Source organism: Daucus carota, chromosome 5 (genome assembly GCF_001625215.2).
Source record: "Daucus carota subsp. sativus chromosome 5, DH1 v3.0, whole genome shotgun sequence".
NCBI lineage: Eukaryota > Viridiplantae > Streptophyta > Magnoliopsida > Apiales > Apiaceae > Daucus > Daucus carota.
In genome coordinates, this window is record NC_030385.2 from 29,638,488 (window position 1) to 29,664,458 (window position 25,971).

The 25,971-nt window shown below is 35.3% G+C and overlaps 3 protein-coding genes across 7 annotated transcripts; all 3 read left to right on the plus strand.

Annotated features, from left to right (window-relative positions):
- Window positions 1-2,007: 2,007 nt before the first annotated feature.
- Window positions 2,008-10,148, plus strand: LOC108220815 (transcriptional corepressor LEUNIG). Of its 3 annotated transcripts, none has more exons than XM_017394675.2 (15): window positions 2,012-2,299; window positions 2,715-2,812; window positions 2,976-3,082; window positions 3,711-3,967; window positions 4,073-4,169; window positions 5,036-5,341; window positions 5,442-5,609; window positions 6,090-6,299; window positions 6,583-6,682; window positions 6,765-6,877; window positions 7,238-7,387; window positions 8,242-8,397; window positions 8,497-8,613; window positions 9,321-9,536; window positions 9,740-10,148. In XM_017394675.2, exons 1-15 carry the CDS (start codon window positions 2,280-2,282, stop codon window positions 9,881-9,883), a joined length of 2,259 nt encoding a protein of 752 aa, XP_017250164.1. In that variant the 5' UTR covers window positions 2,012-2,279; the 3' UTR covers window positions 9,884-10,148. The 3 variants fall into 3 exon arrangements, with proteins under 3 accessions (XP_063949712.1, XP_017250164.1, XP_017250165.1); XM_017394676.2 differs by having other exon boundaries at window positions 2,014-2,299; window positions 9,330-9,536; XM_064093642.1 differs by lacking the exon at window positions 6,090-6,299 and having other exon boundaries at window positions 2,008-2,299.
- Window positions 10,149-11,695: 1,547 nt separating this feature from the next.
- On the plus strand, window positions 11,696-14,055 carry LOC108219813 (uncharacterized). Its single transcript, XM_017393340.2, has 2 exons — window positions 11,696-12,368; window positions 12,675-14,055. Exons 1-2 carry the CDS (start codon window positions 11,762-11,764, stop codon window positions 13,358-13,360), a joined length of 1,293 nt encoding a protein of 430 aa, XP_017248829.1. The 5' UTR covers window positions 11,696-11,761; the 3' UTR covers window positions 13,361-14,055.
- A 7,844-nt stretch (window positions 14,056-21,899) lies between these two features.
- On the plus strand, window positions 21,900-24,583 carry LOC108220511 (transcription factor AS1). 3 transcript variants are annotated; one of them, XM_017394300.2, is made up of 3 exons: window positions 21,900-22,261; window positions 22,345-22,408; window positions 23,201-24,583. In XM_017394300.2, exon 3 carries the CDS (start codon window positions 23,235-23,237, stop codon window positions 24,315-24,317), a length of 1,083 nt encoding a protein of 360 aa, XP_017249789.1. In that variant the 5' UTR covers window positions 21,900-22,261; window positions 22,345-22,408; window positions 23,201-23,234; the 3' UTR covers window positions 24,318-24,583. The 3 variants fall into 3 exon arrangements, with proteins under 3 accessions (XP_017249789.1, XP_017249790.1, XP_017249788.1); XM_017394301.2 differs by having other exon boundaries at window positions 21,901-22,261; window positions 22,345-22,402; window positions 23,197-24,583; XM_017394299.2 differs by having other exon boundaries at window positions 21,905-22,261; window positions 23,197-24,583.
- Window positions 24,584-25,971: the final 1,388 nt, after the last annotated feature.

The window sequence follows — 25,971 nt, forward strand, 5'->3', positions numbered from 1 at the left end:
CGAACTTATTAATCAAGTCACAATGTAATAAGTTGAAAATTTTAACCTTTTTTTGGGACTCATTTTTATTTTTGAATTTTAATTTTATAAAAATGTCTAGATTCACAATTAAAAGCTGATATATAATATTTTATTACTATAAAGTTAATTTTTATACACGAAAAGTTGTAATTTAAAAAGATTATACAAACACATGCATTGAAATTTTATTTTGGTTTATAGTTAACATCTCGAATAGAAGCTATAAGCACTTCTTTTTTTTGAGATAATCTAAATGGCTCACATTATCTTATTATGATATATAATTATAAACAATATTAATTGTATCTTTTTAGAATGAATTTATTTAAATATAACTTTATAGGTGTTACTCCCTCCGTCCCTCTGGGATGTATACATTTGGAATGGACACCGAGACCAAGAAAAGTGTATAAAATAGTGTAAAGTAATGAGAAAGAGAAAGAAAAGTAGGTAAAGTGGTGGGACCCATACATATTTAATTGATAAATTTGAAAAAGTAGATGAAAGTAGTGGGTGTGTGAGATTTTTATATTATAAAATTTTACTATTTTGGGAAAGTTTTGAAATGTATAGAATTGAATGGGACATCCCGAAAAGGAAAGTGTATAAAAATCATAGGGACGGAGGGAGTAATAGATAGAAGTCGAGGTATCGTCGAAGGCAATGTCGAGAAGTTGTTGAAACTAAAATTATATTTTTGTTATAATAAAATTATATGTATCAATATTTATTGATGGTGTCATATTTATAGCGATAAATCATTTATGAAATATATTATTAATGAGGTGTTTGATGAAATGCATTTATAATAAGGGTCTTTGGATTTTAAAATCTTTTTTGCTTCATACAGCTTTGAATACCTCAGTGATTAAGAGCTTATTCAATGTCGTCTCACGTTCTGGGTTCGACTTTGGCTCACCCGAGAGTATCTTAGAAATTTTATTTTGGTTATAGCTAACATCTCGAATAGAAGCTATAAGGAATTTTTTTTTTTTTTAGATAATCTAAATGACTCATTGTATCTTATTATGATATATAAACAATAGTAATTGTATAAATTTGCGATATATTAGCATTTCGTAAAAAAATTGAATATTATCTTTATATTACACTTTTTAAATATAATTAATGTATTTTTATGAATTTATTTAAATTGAATTCATTTAAATATGACTTTATAGGTGTTAATAAATAAAAGTCGAGGTATCGCCGAAAGCGATGCCGAGAATTTGTTGAAACTAAAATTATATTTTTGTTATAATAAAATTATATATATCACATGATAATTTTTTATGCTATCAATATTTATTGACAGTGTCATACTTATAACGATAAATCATTTATGAAATGAATTATTAATGAGGTGTTTGATGAAATGCATTTATGATAAGGGTTTTTGGTTCTTAGAATCTTTTTCGCCTCATAACTAAGTTTGTAAACAGTTGAGTGGATAGCTTAGTGGTTAAGAATTTATCATCTGACGTCGTGTCAGGTCCTGGGTTCTATCCTGGCTCATCCGATAGCTTAGTGGTTAAGAATTTATCATCTGACGTCGTGTCAGGTCCTGGGTTCTATCCTGGCTCATCCGAGAATATCTTAGAAACTATATTTATGAATTACTCCCTCCGTTCCTCCCATTTGTTTACACTTTCTTTTTTGGGATGTCCCATCCATTTCTTTACATTTCAAAACTTACCCAAAATAGTCAATGGGTCCCACCACTTCTTCACTTTTCTTTCCTTTTCACACTACTTTAACAGTTTAACTCCACTATCTTCTTTTTATACATTAAAAATCAATGGGTCCCACCACTTCACCCAATTTTTCTTTCTCTTTTCAACTACTTTATACATATTTTTTAACCTCCGTGCCCAACCCAAACGATAAGAAATGGGAGGGACGGTGGGAGTAATATTCTACTTTCTGTAATCCCTATATCATATTACAATGCTATATGGTGCTCAGTGCAAACCAATTGCTAAATGTACAAGTTGCTTTGTCAATTAAAATTTTTTCAAGATTCAAAGCCCAGCAACGCGGGCATAAATACTAGTATGTGATAGTATAAAGTACTATAAACATAAACATAAACAACATAATATAAACATTAAGCAGACACGCACCGCACCGCCTTTGTGTCCTACGTTTGTAGAAGCTTATAGAAGAAGGAGCTTCCATATAAACAACAATCCCAAGAAATTTTCTTCCCTTTGTGATAACAATAGACAAAGAATATTACGCTACTCATCATCATTATTATGGACGACCCAGAAAGAATGTAAGTTGTTTATTGAGCTGACATTATCAAACCCCCATTTTTCATTTTATATAAATGTTGCACTCTAATGTGTTTGATTTCTTGATTATTTTTGCCATCGAAATATTGGGTTTTGTTCTTTATGCTGTTAGAGATTATCGTCACTCGTACAGTTTGTATATTCCATTGCTTTTGTATTTTAAAAGATGTGTATGTTTATTTGTACAAGGGGCTAGGGTTTTAGTGGGGTTTTACTTTTATGGGTTTGTGAGGTGGGTTTAGGTTTATTTTGTGATTAAAGAAGATTTTGGGACCAATTTTGGGGTTTTGTACTTGTTTGAAAAAGGTCTGTTCTGTTTTAAATAGGGTTCATGTGGTTTTTAAATATTGTCAATGTGATTAATTTTTTATATTTGGTTGCCTTGTGGGACAACAGATTGGATGCTTATATACATGATTATCTTGTAAAGAGGAGATACAGTGCCACTTCCAGGATATTTCAAGCAGAAGCTGCAGTACCCTGCAACAGTACTGGTGAGATAACTTAGAATATCAGACTGAATAGTTACTGCGTCGATATTCAACAAAGTCTTTTTTTTTATTATTTGTTCGACATATTGTTGAAATTTCTTTCTGCACTGGTTTACCTGTTCTTTTAAAACAATCTGGTTGATTTATCTTTCATATTGGTTTACAGTTATTGATGCTCCAGGCGGTTTTCTTTATGAATGGTGGTCTGTGTTTTGGGATATATTTATTGCTAGGTACAAGTTGCAAGTTCCTGGAGTCTTATCAAACAGTGAGGTGTGTTTAAGGCCTTATCTCTGTTCCTTGCCTCTTCGTTGTTATGTTTATTAGTATTCTAGACTCCTCAGGCGGCATGAATGTGAAGTGTACACTTCAGCTTTTCTAATGCATTTTGCTTTATTTGCGTTGCTCTTGTATTTTGCTACTAGAAATTAATAGCAATATTTTGATACAGAATCATTTGCTAGGGGCTGTGTTTCTGACACATATGAATAGAATTGTATGGTGTTGGACGTTATGATATCCAAGTCATACATAATTTGGACTTTTTCGTGTGGTGGCCATTACAGCTCTATCTATTTTTTGTTCTATATTTAGAACAAACTATAGTAATGTTCTAATTTAGCACAAGATATAGAACATCATTGGAGTGATGATTTTTAGTTTTAGTTTTACAATACAGATATAAAACAAGATATAACACACACTTGCTCTAGTGAAGAGCAGGAACGTGGTTTGCATGATTTGTTATTTCTTCTTTTGTGCTGTATATTACAGATCACAGTTAATAAAAGCATTAGGGATTGGAATATTAAATATTACTTGGGTGTCCATTGATCGTAATTTTAGTATCACGTTAAAGCCTTGTCGAGTTTAGCTTACTGTGTTGTGGTTCGAGTGGCAGACTCAAGTTACTCATGAACAAGAGAATCCACAACAACGGCACCAACATTCCCTGGAATCTCGAAGGAACTTGCAGATGAATGAATACCTACTGCAAGGAAAAATACAACAGCAGCATCAGCAGTTGCTGGGGCAACAGAGGCGGAAGGAGATTGAAATGGACCATAGAGCTCATGACCTCTGTTCAAGGCAACCGGATATTATGGCCATAGATGCAAATAAAGCCTTAACAATGAATTCTCTCGCAGGACAGTCTAGGTACATCTACGGGTTGTTCAACTTTCCCTTTTTCGTTTTACTTCATTTGCAACTAATAGCTCTAGGGTCACACTGATTACTTCGTTTACTTTATTTTGTTGTTAGAAATATTCGGAATTCTCCATCAGCAGGCATTTCTTACCTTCATCCGTCGATAAATGAAGGGGTCACCAATACGCCCTTGGAGGGACATCCATTAAACGTGAGTTTTCCAAATATAGTTTGGTCTTGTTAGACTATAGGAGCTGGTGATTCAGAGTTTACAGACATAACTTCCTCATATATTAGTTTATTTTATATATATATATATATATATATATATATATATATAAAACTTTATAAGTCGTTATTTTCATGTTAGCATCGTGTTCTATTTTAATATCACTCATAAATATTTCTGTTATTTACTAGAATCAGATTGATATAGGGCATGTATGGCCTGCCTTATTTGATGATATAGGACCTATTGTTTACTATTTCCAGAACTTTATAGTGTTGATCATTTACGAGATGCTATCCGGGAACATGAATTGATTGAATATTTCCAATATTAATATGCGGATTTTGTTTCTTTCTACCATTGGCTCTGGAGATGGGTGTCTCTTGTTAGTATTGATGCTGTATTACATTAACCTTTGGCTCGTCGAGGGTATTGTTTTTATTTTAGTCTTTATGGGATCAGGTCTTATATTACGAGGTCTGTGAGTGGTATTACTCCCCAACCTGATTAATTCTGCTTTTTCACTGGGATCGGACTGTTTGGTTCTTGTGTACATCTTTATTCTAAATTCTATTGAATTCCCATTTTGTAGCTGTTGCTCTACTTATTTACGTTGGAGCTCTTTAACTTTTAATCATTTCTTCTGTGATGTCCATGAATGATTCTGATTTAACAAAGATCATCATCTTTGTAATCAGCTTATTACCCTTAATGGACTCTTTTGCCTTACTTTTCATCTTCTGAATATTTCTTTGATGGTTCGTATATATCTGAAACATAGCTTTAGCCTTTATGCATGGAAATCTTGCTTGACTTAGTAGCTGACGACCATGCATCCCTATTATTAGGTCCGAGATCACTTTCAACACAGACTTCAGCAGCAGCAGCAGCTGAATTCTTTGTTGCGATTTCCTCAAGCTATGAATCAATATCAGCCGCTAGAAAATTATATACTTCAAGCACAGCAAAAATCACTATTACCTACTGGTAGTCTGGAGACTAGGCAACTGGGTATGGTTCTTAATGAACAGGTTACAGGCAGTTCAAATGATGGAAAGTTATTTTCTGCTAGTGAAGTAGTTCCCAATGAAGGTTCAGGTTTGCAAGAAGGGTACCCTCTTTCTGCTAGTGGGGATGGAGATGTGCTTACTAAGGTCAGTCTTATCTATATGGTCATACTACATTTATTACAATCAGACCAAGTGTTTGCAAGGGTTGAATCTTACATTTTAATTGGGAATTAATGTGCTGCAGCAAACACAGCACAACAATGAACACCGCCAACAAAGTCGGCAGGGTGCGATTAGAAAAAAATCACAAAATTCAGATTGCACCCTTTACAGAAATGATAAAGAAGGTTTTGGTGGCAGCAGCACAATGTTTGATGATAGCTTGTCAAACAGCAGTCAACGAAATGATCAGGTATGCCACTCTAATATCTTGCAACTCAAATTGTGTATTATCATGACAATCTCTAATTATTTCTGTAATGTTGCTGGTATTAAGGACATAAAAGTAATTGCAAAGTTTTGGTTTGTTTCAAGCCTTAGAGTCTAAGATAAGTATAAAGTACTAGTTGACTGTGCAAGGATTTGAACTTCTATGAATTTTAAATTGTCCCTTGCTATTTGTCTTGTTAGAGTTACTGATGTTGAGCATTAGCTATTTGATAATTGATGCCCAGGAGCTCTGTAAGAAACTTCCAACGTAAATCATGATTAAGATTACTGGAATATGGATTCTCTAAGAAAACCTCACTGGAATCTGTTGAACTTAAAGTTGTCCCTGTGTTTACTGTATAAAACAATAATTTGGAAGGATGATGAGCAGTATGTTTTTTTCACAAGGCTCACACTGAATGCTAATCTATAAATTGGCTTACTTGATGTACTTCTTATCAAGGCTTCTAAAAACAAAACTGGGCAAAAGAGAAAGATATCCTCGTCAGCTCATGCCAGAAAAGCAGTAACAACAAGCACTGCAGGTCCATCCCCAACTGCATTACCAGCATCATCTTCCTCGCACAGAGCGGTAGATAGTCCACGATTTTCTCGATCTTCATGTTTGCTTGGAAATTATGGTGGGGGAAAACATGCATCAGGCGCATTGTCTGTAAGGGATCCTTGCTTATGAAACTAGCATTCAGTGTGAACTTTGCTTTAATTATTTAGATAGAAACCAGGAGATTTTATGAGTCATTTGTTTGATCATGTGATATATGAGATTCTTATTTATTTTGTAGTAATAAAATTTGTATGAAATCCCTTAGGTTCAACATTCAAGTTATTCAAGTGAACTTCCTATGGTCTATCATAACAGTTACCTATTTTCTATCGCCATCTAAATACTTTCTTTTAACTAGCATACTTAAATGATTTTGGGTATGGACTGACAGACTCCATTGGATTGCTTTGCCGGTGGTCAATCTCTTGAAGTCAATGACAATACAAATATGATATCTAACAGTGCAGATCATCAGGTTGATCCAGGCGAAGGTTTGGTGCTGTCGATGATAATCTGTATCATTTATTTTCCATGTACTTTCAAGTTCTGGATACTGATTATATATGGCATCAGGTGGTAGCACATTTTCGGAAATTGGGCAAATCAGTGCAGCTTGTCAAGTTAATTTTTGTAATCTGTCAACAGACGGGAAACTGCTTGTGACAGGCGGCGGGTATGATAAAAAGGTGGGGATGCATTCTTGCAGCAGTTGTGTGAAAACAGTTAGGAAACACCATAGTTTGTGTAGTTAGTGTATTTTTATACTCTTAAACACCATGTGATTGTTTCTTGACCTCTTATACCAATATCATCATATGTGAGAGCTGAACATCAAAATCTTGCGCTGGTCTGTGTAATGTGTGCATGGTAAGTTGAGGTTTAACAATTATAGTTGCAGGGAGATCATATTTGTAAACATTTTCTTCTGTTATCTATCGTCTCAATCTCATACTTCTTAAGCCTTGGGATACCATTGTCCTCTGGTTAAAAACAATTTGCCCAGAAGCAACTATACCAACTTCTTCCCTGGTAAATTAATGATGCAGGCCAACTTATGGTCCACAGATTTGGGGGAACTGAGAGGTGTCTTTGAAGAACATTCTGATGAGATTTCTGATGCTTGTTTCTCACCGCAGAGGCCTTGTATTGCTACATCTTCACTTGACAAAACTGTCAAGGTGTGGGATGTTGAAAAAGTAAGCACCTTATTTGCTTTACTCGAGTTGACATTTTTAGTGCAAGTATTACTTCATGTTATGTATACTGATATGTATATGTTATACTAGTGGAGACATACCATAACATGACTTGCCATTAAATAATTTGCTTTATATATGTATCATAAAATCCGTTTTTCTAAAAAAGCAGTTATGTTATATTAACATCCCACTTCTGTTTACATCGAAACTACCATGGAGGTTTGGACATAACATATCTTATATAAGCTTACCAATATATTTGAAAGAGCTAAAGGTGTTATTTTGTAGTTGTGAACATAAAGGGATAAGATCTATGAAGTCCATACCTAGTTGAAGCCGAATTTTTACTAGTTAATTAATAACAATAAATAGTCAAAGCATTATCAATTTGAAGGTATTTTTTCCGTGGATCATCTTGCTAAATTTACAAAGTGGTTCAGAACGCTATAGCTTGTCATCTATTACTACTACAATATATTTTTTAAGGGTACTTAATTGCAGATTATATAAAGATTCCAGTTTTAATTATAATAGTTGTATGGATAATTGGATAGGTATACTATACCTATCAAATAGATTTATTCTAAAGGTAGTTAGGTAGTTAACCACTTCTACTTGGAACAATGATTTCAGCAACAGCCCATAGCCATAAAATGAAGTGCTACTGTTTATTTGGTGACTGTGTCTTGAAAAGATGCATTCTAAGCTTAACATTCGACAACCCAATAAGCATATTATCACTTGTTATGCTTGGTTTGTTGGCCTCCGTTGTCATCATAGTTGCTATGATGTCATATTAATATTTTTGTATGCAAAATTTGGTTATCTGGATGTCTGACTAAACAATGCAGCCAAGTTATTCGCTACAAACCTTTTGTGGGCACTCTGCCCCTGTGACGTCGATTGATTACCATCCGATCAATGGAGATCTCATATGTTCTTGTGATAGTGTAAACGAGATTCGATACTGGAGTGTTAAGAATGGTGAATGTGATCGAGTTTTAAAGGTATGAGAGTTGAGTATATCATTCAGAGGTTAAACCTAAATTGTACTTGCAAATTTTTGGCCTCAGATTTTTGATGAATATATTTACTTTTTTGTTCAGGGTGGTGGAACTAAGGTGAGGTTTCAACCTAATCATGGAAGGTATATTGCATCTGTAGGAAGTGGATTATCTCTACTTGATGTAGAGACCACCCAAGTGGTTTCTAATCAATTTGAGGTGGGTTGCCACAACTAAAGCTAATATTGAATATTTTATTGTCTTTATTGCCTCGATCAGTTACAGTGACATGCAAACTTGTTATGAATGGGTATTTTATATTTCAAATCTGTGTATTCCGATCAATGGTCACTTGCACCACATGCAAGTTTTACGTTAGAGGCAGCATAGCCAAATAGGTTTTTGGGTTTGAGCTCGAAATTTTATGCTAGTAAGTCATGCTCAGACACGAGCCACGCAACTCTCAAGTCTTAACAGTGGTAAACTACAAAACCTCTTTCCCCACCACCTGCCAATTTGTGAGCTATACGTTAGGCTGCACATATTACTTCACAATATCTGTACTGCTCCAGTTTGAGAACTAATATGACTGAAGCTTAAGATGATGAATGCGGTATTTTAAAAGATTTTTTGTTCTTGTAGTGGGGGCCTTGGGTGTATGTGTGGGCATGTGTGTATGACTGAAGGTTCTTAAGGAACTCCCGATGCAACTGCTTGTTTGCTCCAGCATTAGGTTATTAATCTGTTTGTAGTGGCTTCTGTCAAATAGAAGCAACTAGTCTTGTCATGTAGGGTGCAAATGTTTGACATGGTCTGGTATTAGAGCCATGCAGAAGTAGAACAAATAGTATATTGTTTAAAGTTTGAACTTTCATAATGACTGCATTCATTGATGTCTGACTTGTCTGACTTAATTCCGCGTGGAGGTCATACAGGGTCATGCACTAAACATACAGTCTGTTTGCTGGGATTTTTCTGGTGAATTTCTCGCATCAATTAGTGAAGATCGGATTAGAGTTTGGAAAATCGGCTCTGGGGCACAACCTGACTGCATTCATGAATTAAGCTTTTCTGGAAAACAATTTCACTGTTGTGTTTTCCATCCCCATTACCGCGCGTTATTGGTGGTTGGCTGCTCTCAGGCAAGTTCAGCTGTCTTGTTGTTCCTCAATTTATGCATGAGCATAAAATACTTGTTTAAACATCTCGACTCAAGTTTTGTCTGTAGTTGTGTTACAATGACACTTCATGAGCATATTCAATTGCTCATCTTCATAATTTAAGTAAACAAGTTCCTTTTGTCTGGCATTTGTATACTGATGTAGAAGTTGTTGCCTTGTTTTAGTCTCTGGATCTTTGGAACATGGTTGAAAACCGGTTGATGACTCCAGTTGTGGAACCAGTTTGTGCATTAGCAGTATCAGAAACCAGCGGCTTGGTAGCTTCAGCTTCTTGGGACAATGGTGTTAAGATGTGGAAATGGATCTGATGTTTGTGGTCAAGACATGTAGCCCATCACATATTGGTTTAATATGTACATGCAACTCTAGCTGCTAAATATGAATATATATAATATTGCATGCATGGTGAATCCAGTTGTGCTCGACAGTTGCTGTTCATATCCCAAATTTTGTAAACAATTGATTCTTCCGTCGTTAAGTCGTTCTAGATGGGAAGTGAAGTGATGCACATATATGTTGAACAAGTGGATCATCTTTTTTTGATGTTATGGAAGTTCTTTTTGTTGTGGATCATGATAGTTTCATGATAATCTCTGCTTTACACACTGTTCTGCTCTTCACCCTGCTCTGCTTAACTTTTTTAAGTAGATACCAGGAGACAATCACACCTACTCAGAAAAAGTGATTGATATATTATATAATAGAAATTCTTGATGGTATCAGTGTATAACAAAAAATTCAAAATAAATTATCAATAGAGAGAATGATTTGATGTGATAATTTTAAAATTATTTATATTTTTTATTTTTGATATTATCACTTGGGGGTTATTTGGTAAATTTGAATGAACCAAAAATATCTGATTGATTATGTTATTTGAATGATTTGAGTTGATAAGTTATTTGAATCCAAAATTAATAATATCATTTGACAAATAATTTTTGAAATATCTGAATGACAATGATTTGTATTTTTATCTTGTTAAATAAGTAAATGTGTCTACATAAAATATATCCGTTATCTATTAAATACTGTATTTAAAGATATATTGAATTCAATTAATTTCCAATTAACAAAAACTAAAGTAAATTAAAATGTAATTTTTGCTAGAATTAGAATATTTACCTAAATTAAAATGTGATGTTATAATATTACACAAATTTTCAAATTTTATACTAATCTCAATATTTTACAAATTTTTTATGTTTATATTAGTGGACTAGTTTTAAATATAATAACGACTTTTTGTGAGCATGTGAGTGTGAATATTAAATTTTGTTATGTACGTGTTTAACACTGTGTATGTGAAATGTTGTAGCTGAATCCTTAGAGTTATGATTTTATTATAATTGAATGGGTGAGCATTAGTGTCAAATAAACCTTAATTTGTTTTTCATAAGCCGAGTGTTTTTCATGAGTGGAGGGGAGACCATAATAATTTTTTTCATCGAAGCAAATAAATAAACTCTAGTCGGCTTGGAATCAGATCACGTTCAAAGAAGAGTTAATGACACTTTGTAACCCCTAAGTTTGCTCCAAATCGCAGTTTAGTACCTAAACTTTAAAACGTGTCAATATGCACCTTAAACTTAACATTCCCGTGCAAGTTGTAACCCTTAGTCACTATTCCGTTCAAATCTACTGTTAACTTTAACTATTTGAGCGGTAACTGTGTGTATATCAGTTTCTAACAGCTACTTTATCCATTGTGACCCCTTAAAAATTATGTATTATATTTTGAAATTATTTCTGAACACACACAACGATGTAAAAAAATTTAAAATAATTTAAAAAATATGTATCTAGATTTAGAATCTGAAAATTTATATTTTTAAAATTATTTTAAATTTTTTTTACATCGTTGTGTATGTTCAGAAATAATTTCAAAATATAATACATAATTTTTGAGGGGTCACAGTGGGTAAAGTAGCTATTAGAAACGGATATACACACAGTTACCGCTCAAACAGTTAAAGTTAACGGTAGATTTGAACGGAATAATGACTAGGGGTTACAACTTGCACGGGAATGTTAAGTTTAGGATATATATTGACACATTTTAAAGTTTAGGTACTAAACTGCGATTTGGAGCAAACTTAAGGGTTACAAAGTGTCATTAACTCTTCAAAGAAACAAAAAGAGGGGGATAACTTTACCTTGGTGTGTGCATACTAGGGTTTGGAGAAATGGACACCGACGTCTCTCGTTGGCTCCTTGATTTTCTTGTCCGGCAACCTATTTCCGATTCCAATTTAACCTCTCTCCTTTCGTCTCTCCCTCTCTCAGACACCGACTCCAATTTGAAAAAGCTTCTTCTTCTCAGAAAACTAGACTCCCAAATCTCTACTCCCACGCAACATCTTTTATTATTACTGGAACAGATAGAAGAGCTGGATCACAGAGAGAATGTCACGACTGTTGAGTCCATGAAGAGGGCTTATTGCGCTGTGGCTGTGCATTGTACTTTTGAGACTGAGTGTTTTGAGCAGGCTGTGAAGAGTATTTGGAGTGTTAGGGTTGGGGGGATGGTGAGATTTGGGAATGTGGGCTTGCTTTGCGATGAGTTGATAAGGTGGAAGGGTGATTTTGAGACGGCATTGTCGGATAGTGATGTGAAGAAGGGGTTGGAGGAGAAATGGAAAGCTGGGGTGGCTGTTGGTGACGTGCTTCGGGGTTTTGTGCGGGAAGCTAAGGAGATGATGCCTCCGGCTTTTCTTGAATTGGTGGCGCAGGCAGCTGTGCAGGATGATGGGGCGTTGAGGCAATTGTTGGGGATGGAGGACACTCGACAAGGTGTGTGTTCTTTATAATTTTCTGGGTTATTGTGTATGCTTCTTTTGGAGGTTTTGTGTATTTTTTATTTGGGTTAGCATATTTAAGTAGAAACTAGAATATTACACAACATATTCCAATTTGTCAACGTTTAGATTGTATAACATGTTCAGCTATGCCTGCTTCAGAAAGTCATTTCTTAAAAAATATCCTATACACATTAGTACTATTCTTTTAAGTCAATAGTGAGGAAAATAACCATTGATGTTGGTTAAACATACTCATAACTGCTTATGCTGTTATGTGATGGTTTTTTGTCTCGTTCAGATATCCAGATGGAAACGGTGCATCGCAGAAGCAAGGTTCGTGCTGCGAAACAATATAAAAGATCGACGCCTAGAACATCAAGCGGGGTCAAGATTGTTGATAATGATGACCTGGCTGAATCTGATGCATCACCTCACAAGGATTATGGCTGCCTGTCTACTCCTGAAGTTGCTGAATTACAGGAAAACCTGCGGTCAAGTACTTTAGAGCTACAAGAAATGGTGAAGGACCCTCTTCCTGAAGCCATAGCAGAGGCCAAGAATGTTGCGTCAAAACTAGATTGTGTTGACAGGAGAAGTGATGTAATTCCTGCAGAGAACAGTAATCTTGAAAATAAAGGCAGTACTCATCAAACTAATGCAACTAAGGCCAGCCTAATGGAACAAAACAAAACTGCCGTTACTTATGAGTGGGATGAATTGAGTGATGGGTCAGCTGATCGTGAAAGTAGACCTCACTTTTCCAGCCATAAGAAAGAACCGGTCACTCTGGAAAAACATGAAAATCCAAAACCTATCAGGAGAAAACGCAAGGTTTGGAGTAACCTAGAGGAAGACACTTTAAGAGCAGGTGTGCAGAAGTATGGTATTGGAAACTGGAAGCTTATTTTGAATATGTACAAGGATATATTTGATGAAAGAACTGAGGTTGATTTGAAGGACAAGTGGAGAAATATGACCTCTTGATGTCTTGATCTGGGTTCTTTGCTATATAGTATAGTATGAAAAAAGCCCGCCTCAGAAAATGGGTATCATGAAATATAAGAAATGCTGATTTATCAATTAACTATAACATAGCCTCCCTAATCTATATATAATATTTTTAAGGTTAGCTACCAAAAGTCTTGTGTTTGGATCTGGTCAGGTTTGGATATCCTTTTTTAATTTGTCTTGCAGTGTGATGTTCAAATATGCCTCCTTCGATCAATTACCCATCATGATCTAGTTCAAGCCTTCAAGCATTTAGTGATTGCCAGCTAGCATTGCAGTGTGTTCGAATGTTAAAGGCACTCATGGAAGATGAAACTTCAATTGTCTCCAAATTATCAACTAGCAGTGCCACTAAATCGGAGATTGTAAAACATTTTTGTGTGGGTATCTTGAGATTTCAGGTTTATGTGTCCCATGTCCTAAATCCTGTACTCAGTTTGAACCATCTGGTTATGTGAGCTGTGTGCTAGGTAAACTTTTGACTAGTTGTATTTGCCCTAGTTTGGATGGTTATGCTGAAGGTCATATGTATATTATTCAGTGACATGGTTTGGATTTATGGAAGTCTCATAAATCTTGTATCCAGTTTAAACTATCTGGTTATGTAACCGTGCTAGGTAAACTTATGGTTAATTGCATCTGCTCTGCTTTTATGTGGAAGCTCAAGGTCATATGTATATTTTTGGTGACATGGCTTAGATTTATAATTGTTTCTAGCTATACCTGATTGCCTATATAATTATCTTGTTTCACTTCTCTTGTATTGAGTGCATGCAATTGAGCCTATGTAAATATATATGTATCTTGTATTTCTTCTCTTGATTGAGTATACATGCAATTGATGTTGCAAGCAGCGACTGAAATTAGATTGACATGTTTCATAACAACCAGTAAACGGGACATGACATATTGGCAACGACTAGAGCTCGAGTTGGCTCAGCTGATTTATAAGCTAATTTACATGTCATCACAACTGAGACTGTTTTTTATATTTGTAGCCTGTGCAATCTGCATGCTGAATATAATTTGATTTACTCAAGATCTTTTTATTAGTCATGGTCTGGAATGTACATCTTAGTCATGTTAGTGTTGCCACGTGATGTTCAAACCAGCTTCCTCTAATCATCTTGCTGTAGGTTTTCATGTTTTTGCTCAAGTAATATATCGATCCTCAGTTATTTCTGTTTATCAGCTAGCAAATGTGCAATTTGTTTTGAGTATAGAAAGGTCCACATCTGCCTTCCGTATAATAGTGGACCTCCTGTCATTACCTGATTATCAGCTTAATATCTAGCAGTTAAATTTGTTAAATCGGTCAGATACAATGTGTGTTCTTTTTACCCGAAAGAAGCCGTTCCAGAGTGATGTTATAGAAGAAGGAGCTTCCCATATAAACAATGTTCCCAAGAAATTTTCTTCACTTCGTGAGAACACAAGTAAAAGAAAGAACGAATATTACTCCTACGCATCATCATTATCATGGACGACCCAGGAAGAATGTAAGTTGTTTATTGAGCTAACACTATCACAAACACATCTTCTTATATAGTTTTTACATAAATGTTGCACTCTAATGTGTTTGATTTCTTGATTATTTTTGCTATTGAAATATTGGGTTTGTTCTTTATGCTGTTAGAGATTATTGTCACTTGTACAGGTTGTATATACCTTTGCTTTTTTGTATGTTAGAAGATGTGTATGTATATTTGTATAAAGGGCTTGGGTTTTATTGGGGTTTTACTTTTATGGTTCGTGAGGTGGGTTTAGGTTTATTTTGTGATTAAAGAAGATTCTGGGACCAATTTTGGGGTTTTGTACTTGTTTGAAAAAGGTCTGTTCTGTTTTAAATAGTGTTCATGCTGTTTTTAAATACTGTCAATGTGATTTTTTTATTTTTTATTTTAGTAGTTGCCTCGTGGGACGATTGGATGCTTATATACATAATTATAATTATCCTGTAAAGAGGAGATACAATGCTACTTCCAGGATCGTTCAAGCAAAAGCAGCAGTACCCTGCAACAGCACTGGTGAGATAACTTTGAATATCAACTGAATAGTTATTGTGTCGACATTCAACAAAGTCCCTTTTTATTATTTGTTGTTCATTTTGTTGATATTTCTTTCTGCATTGGTTTACCGTTATTTTTCGCAATCTGGTTGATGTATCTTTCGCATTGGTTTACAGTCATTGATGCTCCAGGCGGTTATGTTCCTTGCGTCTTCTTTGTTATTTTTTTAGTATTCCAGACTCCTTAGGTGGCATGAATGTAAAGTGTACACTTCAGCTTTTCTTAGGCATTTTGCTTTATTTGCTCTGCTATCATAATTTGCTACTAAAACTGATAGCAATATTTCAATACAAAATTATTTTCTAGGGGCTGTGTTTCTGACACGTATTAATAGAACTTATAGAATTATATTTCTGACATATACTAAAACTTAAATTGCGTATTATCAGGACAATCTCTAATAATTTCTGTGATGCTTGCTGGTATTAAGAACATAAAAGTAATTGCAAAGTTTTAATTTGTGTCAAGCTATTAGAGTCTAAGATTAAGTATAAAGTACTGGTTGACTCTGCAAGGATTAGAATATTTATGAATTGTAAATAGTCACCTTGATATTAGTCTTGTTGGAGTTACTGATGTTGAGCATTAGCTATTTCATAATTAATGCTCAGGAGCTCTGTAAATTTTTTTTAACTTAAATTATGATTAAGATTACTGTAATCTGGATCCTCCAAAGAAATACATCACTGGAGTCTGTAAGTGATCCTTGCTTATGAATACTGGCATTCAATGTGAACTTTGTTTTAATTATTTAGATAGACAACCAGAAGACTTTTCAGAGTAATTGTTGTGATAAATTTTTTAGCATGTGATAGATGAGATTCATTTTTATTTTTTTAGTACTAAAATTTGTATCAAATCCCTTAGATTCAAGTAATTCAAGCGAACTTGTTATGGTCTATCATAACAGTTACCTATTTTTTTTTTTATCATCATCTGAATACTTTCTTCTAATTTTGATTGTAATGTTTCAGTAATTTCATAAATAACAAGGTTAGCATACTTAACTGATGTTGGGTATGGACTGACAGACCCCATTAGATTGCTTTGCCGGAGGTCAATCCCTTGAAGTCGGTGATAATACAAATATGATATCTAACAGTGCAGATCATCAAAGGCGAAGGTGTGGCTGCTGTCTATGATAATTTGTTGCATGTATTTTCCATGTACTTTCAAGTTCTGGATACTGGTTATATATTGTTGCATCAGGTGGTAGCACATTTTCAGGAATTTGGCTCATCAGTGCCGCTGTCAAGTTAATTATCATAATTTGTCATCGGATGGTTAACTGCTTGTGACAGGCGGGTATGATAAAAAGGCGGGGGATGCATTCCCATAGAGCTTGTGCGAAAACAGTTAGAAAACACCATTATTTGTGAAGTTAGTGAATTTTAAATTTTTTATTCCCCTAAACACCATGTGAATGTTTCTTGACCTTAATCAAGCTTATAAATCCTTTAAGGAGGTGGTTGCACTCTGTTTTTCATGGAATTTTTCATAGTTTCTCTCTGCGGGGCTTACAGATAGAACCCTTGATAAAAGCTTATAAATCCTTTTAGGCGGGGGTTATATAATCTGTTTGCATGTTCACGGAGAGTGTTCTCTATTTTTTTGCAAGGCCAGAGCGGTTGGAGTAGGAAAAAGTAACTCAATTACTAGTGTCCTTTCATCCCAATTACTTGTTAGAAATGATTGTTAAGGTGGGAGTTGCACTCTGTTTTTCATGGACTTTGGCAGTTACGAAATCAGATAAAGCTCCTGATGGATTGCATTAGAAGCTGAAGGAAGATGATGTGAAAATAGGTCTGGCTATGTATGTGTGAGGAGTTGAATTAGTGACGAATCTTATGAAGATGAAAGGATGAAAGAAACTAAACTTTTTCAATCTCATCCATTACTTAAAAATATTGACAAGTTTATGGTTGATGTTCCTGTTTTGGCACAAAAACTTGTCCAGATATTATGCCCCTCTTTGTTTACAAAAGTTGCTTTTGTTTTTTGTTTTTCCTGACCTGTTTGTGTAAATAAGTAAAAGCACTTTTAAGAAGCTGAGAATGCTAGCTTTTCTCTCAAGAGTTTCTACTTTTTTTTCAAACATTTTATTAACTTATTTATTTCTCACTTCTGATCCACTTATTTACTTTAAGCAAATAATCACTTTTTTTAAACTTGCCCAAACGGACCCTATATCTAAATGCCAGCCTGATAGTGTTACTAAAATCAACATGAAGCTCAACGTACATGTCTGAGCTCAATACTCTGCTCTAAAAAGTGTCTGCTGTTGTAGAAGCAATAACTATTTTAAGGAGTATATATATATGCTTGGTAATGTATATTGGTCGCATTTTATTGTAGTAAATAATTTTATTTTGATGATGTGATAATTTAAGTCATCGAAAATATGATAACATTTGGTAACGTTATATGTTGTATAAAAAATATATATTTTGTATCTAATTTACCATCATTAAAGATTAATTTCACGATCATGCATCCCTAAGTTGAACAAGAAGTACTGTATCTGAATTTTTTTTGGATCCCCGATCCGAATGAAGTGGGGATCGGATCAGGTTGGGCGGGATGGGGAGAATGCTCATCGTGGGATATCACCCCGGGCGAAAAATAGAACCTTTATAATATCATAATCCCTGTTCAATAGATGAAAATGAGGGTTGTTTTGTTGATAACAAAATTCCTGTTAAAATGAGGTTTGGTTGTCGCGGTGCATCCTACAGGGAATATATGCTGACTTGCTTAGTATCGTGTGTCGTAGCCATAGTTGAGCAGGGAGAGTCCACAGTCCACGATGTTAAACATGAACGTTGCAACAGAGGGCATCAAAGGCTATGAGGGACAATATTTAAAATTTGTCATTACCTGCTGTATGACATCCAGAGGCCATCAAGATGGTATTTAAAATTTGTCATTACCTGTTGTGTCCATGGTAGGGTTTGTGCTAGGGGCTGGGGGTTATTAATGGGGATTTTTCATGGGTCTTTGTATCCATTCATTCAATGCACTGAAGAGTGGGTATATTATACCAGTCTTGTCTATTACCATATGATATCGAGAAGAATGGAACAGAATGAGATTATTCATTGAATGGTCCTTCCTTCTCGGTCAATTCTTTACGTTTTGGGCATGGTCAATTAATAAATAAGTATAAAATAGTGGAAAAAAAAAAGTAAAGTGGGTGTAGTGGTGGTATCCATTGATTTTTAATGTATAAAGAGAAATAGTGGAATAAAAATAATGTGAAAAGAGAGAAAAAAATGAGAAAGTGATGGGTTCCATTAACTATTTTGTTAAGTTTTGAAATATAAAAGATTGGACGAAACATCTCAAAGAAAATTGTAAAAAAATGATTGGGACAAAGGGAACAACAATATTGAAAAGGTTGGTTACGGCTCAAACCTTTTGTAAGAGAAATGTTGATACCTACAGATGGAAAAATAGGCACACGGAAGCGTGTTGAAGGCCAGACAAGTGGAGAACCTTAGATTGTGCTCACTTGGATGAAACGAAGTCATAGAATAATTGTAACACCCCAGTCCCACATCGAGTCGTGTGGAGACTTTAGTTCAGTTTATAAGCATAAGTACTACTACCAATTGCACCAACAAATCATGATCTTTTGGGGGCCTGTGGTGGGCTTGTGGATTACCCAAATTGTTGCAGTTGGGCCAGTATATTTAGGCTTATTTTCGGATTCGGATTTCGGGACTTGACCCGATTTTCGAAAAAGGCTCGGGATTTGACCCGGGTTGTCACATATGGTATTCAGAGCAGGCTCTCGAAAGCTTGATTCGTCAAGTTGCCGGAGGTGGGGACACGAAGGCTGGTGGTATTATCCCGCAATGGACAGAGATCCGGAGGCGGGGACACGAAGCCAGCCGGTATTATCCCACAATGGCTACGGAGGTTCGATCTGGGCCTATGGGCTATCCGTTTCGGCCTGACGAGGATGTCAGGAATTTAAGTGGGGGAGTTTGTAACACCCCAGTCCCACATCGAGTCGTGTGGAGACTTTAGTTCAGTTTATAAGCATAAGTACTACTACCAATTGCACCAACAAATCATGATCTTTTGGGGGCCTGTGGTGGGCTTGTGGATTACCCAAATTGTTGCAGTTGGGCCAGTATATTTAGGCTTATTTTCGGATTCGGATTTCGGGACTTGACCCGATTTTCGAAAAAGGCTCGGGATTTGACCCGGGTTGTTTCAATAATAAATATCCATAACGGAGAAATTCGGATAAATTCCAGTGATTTTTTAACATCCCAAACATATGAACGTTAATAAGATAGGTTCAGTTGAAAAAAGCGTTGGACAGTTAACTCTAACTTTTTGATGTATATATATGAATGCAACCATGTTTTTCAGCGACAAATTACCTTATTTTAGGATCTTCACCTCCACCGTTTTTTTTTCCAGCCGGACCTATGCTGCTGTCAGCTGTCTTTTAAAATTATAGTGGCGATATTTATTCGACGAAAGAAAAATAGCAGCGTGGGGGACCGGAGGCAAGAGTAGGGGAAAAAGAGATGTAACTTATCACTGACAGTGGGGGGTGGTGGGAGGGGCAGGGAAGCAGTGGCACGGCTGTGGAGTCTCCATCACAATCTCGTCTCCTTGTGGCCGTGAATCTCGGAGAACAGTCTCCCCACCTCCTTCAGTCCCCCACTAGTCTCCATACACAAACACACCTACTCATATGATTGAGTATTTTGCAGTAAAATGGTTAGGTTCCCTCTTTTTTGTTGTGTCCTTATGCACCACAATAATAGTAATAATATACTGCTCCCACAAACAGCTTGATCTCCCCGGATCCCTATGGCTCAGCTCAACTATACACCATGTACGCACGCTGGAACACTCATCCTATACATTACCTCATTTATTCAACTATTCACCTGACATCTTACACGCAATTATGGAACTTATAATTTCGTCTACACTGTTTGTATAAATCTTTTTAAAATATGATTCCGTGAGACTTGGGTTGAGGTGAGATTTAAAGCGGAATCAGGATTCTGAAACAAACATGTTTAATTGTCCGAGAACAGCAAAACAAATAAAATATTTTTAGAGTCCGCGGTTTCGAGAACAGTAAAACCAATAAAATATTTTTGGAGTCTGCGGCTTCAACCTAGGGTAATTAATTGTCCGAGAACAACAAAACTAATAAAATATTTTTGGAGTCTGCGGCTTCGACCTGGGTTACACTTTCCTAACCTCTGAGTAATTTAGTTTCAAATTCATATATATATACACAGACTATGTTTACAAGATGTATACAAAGGCAGGCAGTTATGGTGTGGCAGTAGAGTTTTTATCTGAGAAAGAAAAGAAAGATGCCTGGGCTAAGAAGAGGCTCTGCTAGTCTACCCAACAATGAAACATTGATACTGCAACTAATTAAAGATACTATTGGCCTACTTACATGGAAGTAAGTGTGGTTTAGGATCCCTAGATGACTATTACTACATCGTCCGGATCAGTTTGTGAATTTTCTTGTTTCAACTTAAAATTGAGAAGGGTGTCTGACTGGTGATTATAGATGATGTTCCAAACCAAATCAAAATATGGTCAAAGTGCATCTATAACCTAAATACAAATTCATATTAACCAAATAAATTTATCGAAAGTAAACTAAACTCTAGTTCTAAACACTACAAACACTAACACTGTACATAGAAGTGGGCATTTCTCAAGTCGGAACCAGAAACTAAAACAAGTCGAAATTTGAGAAAAGGATCTTAGAAATCACTATTTTAGATCAATGTCATTTTCAGGAAAAATAGCCCCAACTGTCACTTCAAAACATGACTTGGTGTTTTGATTTTTCTGAGTAAAACACGACTTAAAGTTGCGGTTTCAGTTTAAAACACGATTTCAAGTTGCGTTTTGAGCTGAAAACACGACTCCAAATTGCATTTTTTTTAACACAATATGAAGTTGCACTTTGAAGCGACAATTGAGGCTATTTTTTCGGAAAATGACAATAAAGATCTTTTCCTGCTTAAATGTGACACTTGGGGAACACCCTCGAAATTTTGGATCGGGTTCAAATCTTGTAATATATGAATCTGATTCGGTTCTTTAAATTTAAAAAAATTTAGTTTTTCGTTAGGTTCGGTTCTTAACAATCAAAATCCGAAAGATTTATGTAATATAAACAATATTACAAATAATGGGACTGTTCGGCTAGACTTAAAATCCAAGTCTAAAATAGTTTGTTTATACCGTTTGTATAAAAAATTTTGTAGGTCAATTTTCGACTTATAAATCAGAATCCGAGAAATTAAAAATCCCAACTTTTTTTTAGTGAAATTGGATTGAAATTTTGAAGTTTGATTTCGATTCAATTCTATTACAATACTAGTTCCAAACTTCAATGGTTGCGGTTCCCATTTCTTTGGGTTCCAGGTCGGGTCGTTCACCCCTAACCATATACAGTACTAATACTACAGTCTACAGTACTCGACTTCTAGGGGGAAACATTTTGATGTGGGAATGACATAATCACATTTCCTTATTTGAACTTTAAATCGGCCTGTTCTTTCCCATCCGCGTGCCCCTTCTTTTCCGCTCTTTGTCAGTTCTTCTCTTTTATCTCTTCACTTATTTTCCCTGCATCATGTGTTTCTTCTATCCCCAACTCATAATATAACAGCTCTCCCTCCTCTGTTTCCATCACATTCCAGCTCTCTCAATATTAAAACAAAAACAGGAAGGTTTCAACAAGAGCAGCCTCGAATAAAAATCCTGGCTCTACTCTACAAAACTCAATATATCTATACTGCATGTATGTATTCGTTTGTGTATATTATGGTTTCATTCTTGCAAAACTATGAAACAGTACTAACACTTGGCTTGCATTGCTTGTAGATATAAAGAAGTACTTCTTGTCAACATAAAGGCAGAAGCTTAATCACTTTGAGTTATGGTGCATGTAAATTTCTTCCCCACTTCTTGCACCTTTTATTTATTAATCCATGTTTGATCTGTTAGCATAACAATTTTGTGTTAGAATATAGAGGTGTGAATTATTATGCATTAAATTTATATAACTATATTTTGTGACCCATCTCGGAAATTCTGGTTTCGACACTGTTAGTAATTTATATGGTAGGATGATCCGGGTGTACATAAATTAGACCAAGTTAATAATGGTAATTATTCAGATCTCTGTTAACTTGTATTATTCTGTTAGCATGGAGATCCAGTCGCTTACCATTCATTGGGCTATGATGATATTTTAAATTAGTACTCCTTCCATCGCTGATTACATGTCCCATTTGGTTTTCAAGAAGTCAAATTCGTCAATTTTTGATTAAACATTACAAATTATTTATTCATTATCTTTAAAATCTAAAAATTGCATATTAAAATATACTAAATATACTTTTTAATGATACAATTTTTATTATTTCTTTGAATTATATGGTATATGTAAATTTCAGTCAAAATATAGTCAATTTGACCCGTCAAAAGTCAAAATGAACATATAAAAGGAGACGGAGGAGTAATATTCATGAAACAAAGAAATGCTTCTGACGGGCCATGTTTATTTGGCTTTTGTAATGTTTCAATAACTATTTTGGAAATTTAAGTTAACAGTGGGTTTTAGTAATTGCTGATTTATTTAAGAATTGGTGGCTGTGGTCTTTTTATAATTAATCTTTGGCTGATTAGGTAATGTATACTTAAATTCTTACCTAAGTGTAACACCTGATTCAGATAGAATAAGATGAGCTTAGGGCAATGGGAGATGACAAATGCAACTGGATATGAAAGAGAGACAGAGATGGCGCAGTGAAGAAGACGCTTTACTACGTGCATACGTGAAACAATATGGACCCAGAGAGTGGCACCTTGTGTCACAGCGGATGAACACGCCCCTAAACAGAGATGCAAAATCCTGTTTGGAAAGGTGGAAGAACTACCTTAAACCTGGTATAAAAAAGGGTTCCCTTAGTGAGGAGGAGCAACTCCTTGTTATTCGTCTTCAGGCCAAACACGGTAACAAATGGAAGAAAATTGCTGCTGAAGTCCCAGGCCGAACTGCCAAGAGATTAGGTAAATGGTGGGAAGTGTTTAAAGAAAAACAACAGAGAGAACAGAAGGAGAATACGAAGAGTGTAGATCCTATTGAGGATAGCAAATACGATCAGATTCTAGAGAATTTTGCTGAAAAATTAGTTAAAGATCGTCGGCCCCAAGCATTTATGGCTACTTCTAGTGGTGGATTTCTTCATCCTGACCAACCTGTTCCATCACCTCCAGCTTTACTCCCTGCATGGCTTTCTAATACAAGTGCTCCTTCAAATGCAAGGCCACCCTCGCCTTCAGTGACGCTCAGTCTATCTCCCTCAACAACTCCGCTCCCAACTTCAGTATCATGGCTACATCCTGAAAGGGGACAGGACAGTACTCCCTTAACTTTCAGCAATATGCCATCACATGGAGCGCCTCAACGAGAACATATGCTGGTCTCTGAACTGTTGGAATGCTGCAGAGGATTGGAAGAAGGGCATAATGCTTGGGCAGCACACAAGAAGGAAGCAGCTTGGAGATTAAAAAGGGTAGAGCTGCAGCTTGAATCGGAAAAGATGTGCAGACAGAAAGAGAAATTGGAGGAAATTGAGGCCAAGGTTAAAGCTCTCAGAGAAGAGGAAAAGGTAACCCTGGATAGGATTGAAGCTGAATACAAGGAGCAGTTGGCTGGATTGAGGAGGAATGCAGAAGCCAAGGAACAGAAATTAGCTGAGAATTGGGCTGCAAAGCACTTGCATCTTGCCAAGTTTATTGAGCAGATGGCAGGTCACCAACCAAGAATTTCTGAACCTAATGGGAGGTAGCTGACCAAATAGCTTGCATCTTGTGTAGTTCACTGGGCAGATGGGAGGTCAAAAGGTCACCAACAGAGGTTTGATGAACATGATTGGAGGAATTTAGCTCTTGTTGTCTCAGTGATTAGTATGGTGATAACTGTTTCTGTTTCTTCTTGGTTTTGTGCTACTCAAGCTTTACTATATTCTTCAATCACCATTAGGTTGTAAAGTAGCAGTCTCTTTCGTTTAATAATGTGTTCATTCTCTACTGATAATACATAACTTATAATTGAGGGGTTCGGTCAGTGACATATTAATGTTACAACATAATATAAGTTGGATGGCTTTAGTCCCAGAATTTTTGAGTATGCAGGGACTACAAAGTCACTTATTCCGGGTTTCTCTCATCCATCGCTTATCTAGCATTTTTTTAACTGGATGTCTGCTACTAATATTCGGCTTGTTTAGCGCTTTTTTCAGCTGGATGTATGCTGCTAATATTTGACTTTTCTGGGATTTATATTTATATTTACCGGCCTATAACCCGTGCGAAGCACGGGCGGGTATATAATTCATAATTTATTATTTAAATTTTAACATCATTTTATTAATATATTAGTATTAATGAGTTGAGATTCTAATTAAATTATATTAACCAACCGATTATACATTGTCATGAAAATTTAACCTTTACATTTTGTAACAACCGGTAATTTTGAACTTCTTCATAAGCACGATACTTATATTCTATGTTATTATGTCGATACGTGGAATTGTTATATAAGAGTGTATATATATATATTCTCTTGTTATGTGGTATTGCAAGTATCACTAATATAACTTTTATGCGATATAATTTCTACGCGATATATTTTGTACGCGAGTAAGATTTCTTGTTACGCGATTTAGTGATAATTGGGATTTATACATGACTTGATGGCATAATTAGATTATATTTCGTGTATAAATAGTCGTATGCGAGAAATTTAGCTACGCGATTAATTATCTTGCACGATTCGATGTTAATTTAATAGTTGCGGCTACGCGATTTAATAATAGTAGAGATTATCGTAAATAGTGGTAAATTGTAATGCGAGCGATTACGTGATATGATATACATATATAATTGTAGTGGAAAGTCGTTTCGTTGTGAATTCTTATGTGTATTATTGTGTGTAAATTCTTTTTATACATAGATTATATATTAGAGGGTAATACTTGAAAATGCTTTTAAAAATATTTCTTGGTCCAAAATTTTTGATCATGATTTTGTTAAACTTGTAAAATCTCATAGTATTTATAGTATTAATTTGATGATTTATGGAATTGTAGTTTATTTATTAAAATCCATTCATTTTATTCATACTTTTAATAATTATAAGATTACACTAGTACCCTTACATGCATTTTGGTAGAGAATAGAGTCCAAGGGCATGACCGACTATTCACACCATTTGACTCTTGTAATTACCACTAAAACCTTGCATGCATTCTCACCTAAAGCCACTAGAAGGATAGAAGTGTAACTACCCAAATCCACTCACTTCTAGTCTAGTCAAAAGCACAAGACTTCATCATTTCCTACACCACACTACACACAAAATCAAACCCACCAAACTCTCCTCCCTCTCTCTCATTTCAGCTGAGTAGAAACCCCCTCCCAAACCCTTAAAATTTTCTC

Coding starts and splice junctions, on each gene's coding strand:
- LOC108220815 (XM_017394675.2), top strand. CDS start 2,280: ATGGACGACCCAGAAAGAAT. Junction 4,170..5,035: donor TGGAGGGACATCCATTAAAC/GTGAGTTTTCCA, acceptor CCCTATTATTAG/GTCCGAGATCACTTTCAACA. Junction 5,610..6,089: donor GCAGTCAACGAAATGATCAG/GTATGCCACTCT, acceptor CTTCTTATCAAG/GCTTCTAAAAACAAAACTGG.
- LOC108219813 (XM_017393340.2), top strand. CDS start 11,762: ATGGACACCGACGTCTCTCGTTGGCTCCTTGATTTTCTTGTCCGGCAA. Junction 12,369..12,674: donor GATGGAGGACACTCGACAAG/GTGTGTGTTCTT, acceptor TGTCTCGTTCAG/ATATCCAGATGGAAACGGTG.
- LOC108220511 (XM_017394300.2), top strand. CDS start 23,235: ATGCAACTGGATATGAAAGAGAGACAGAGATGGCGCAGTGAAGAAGAC.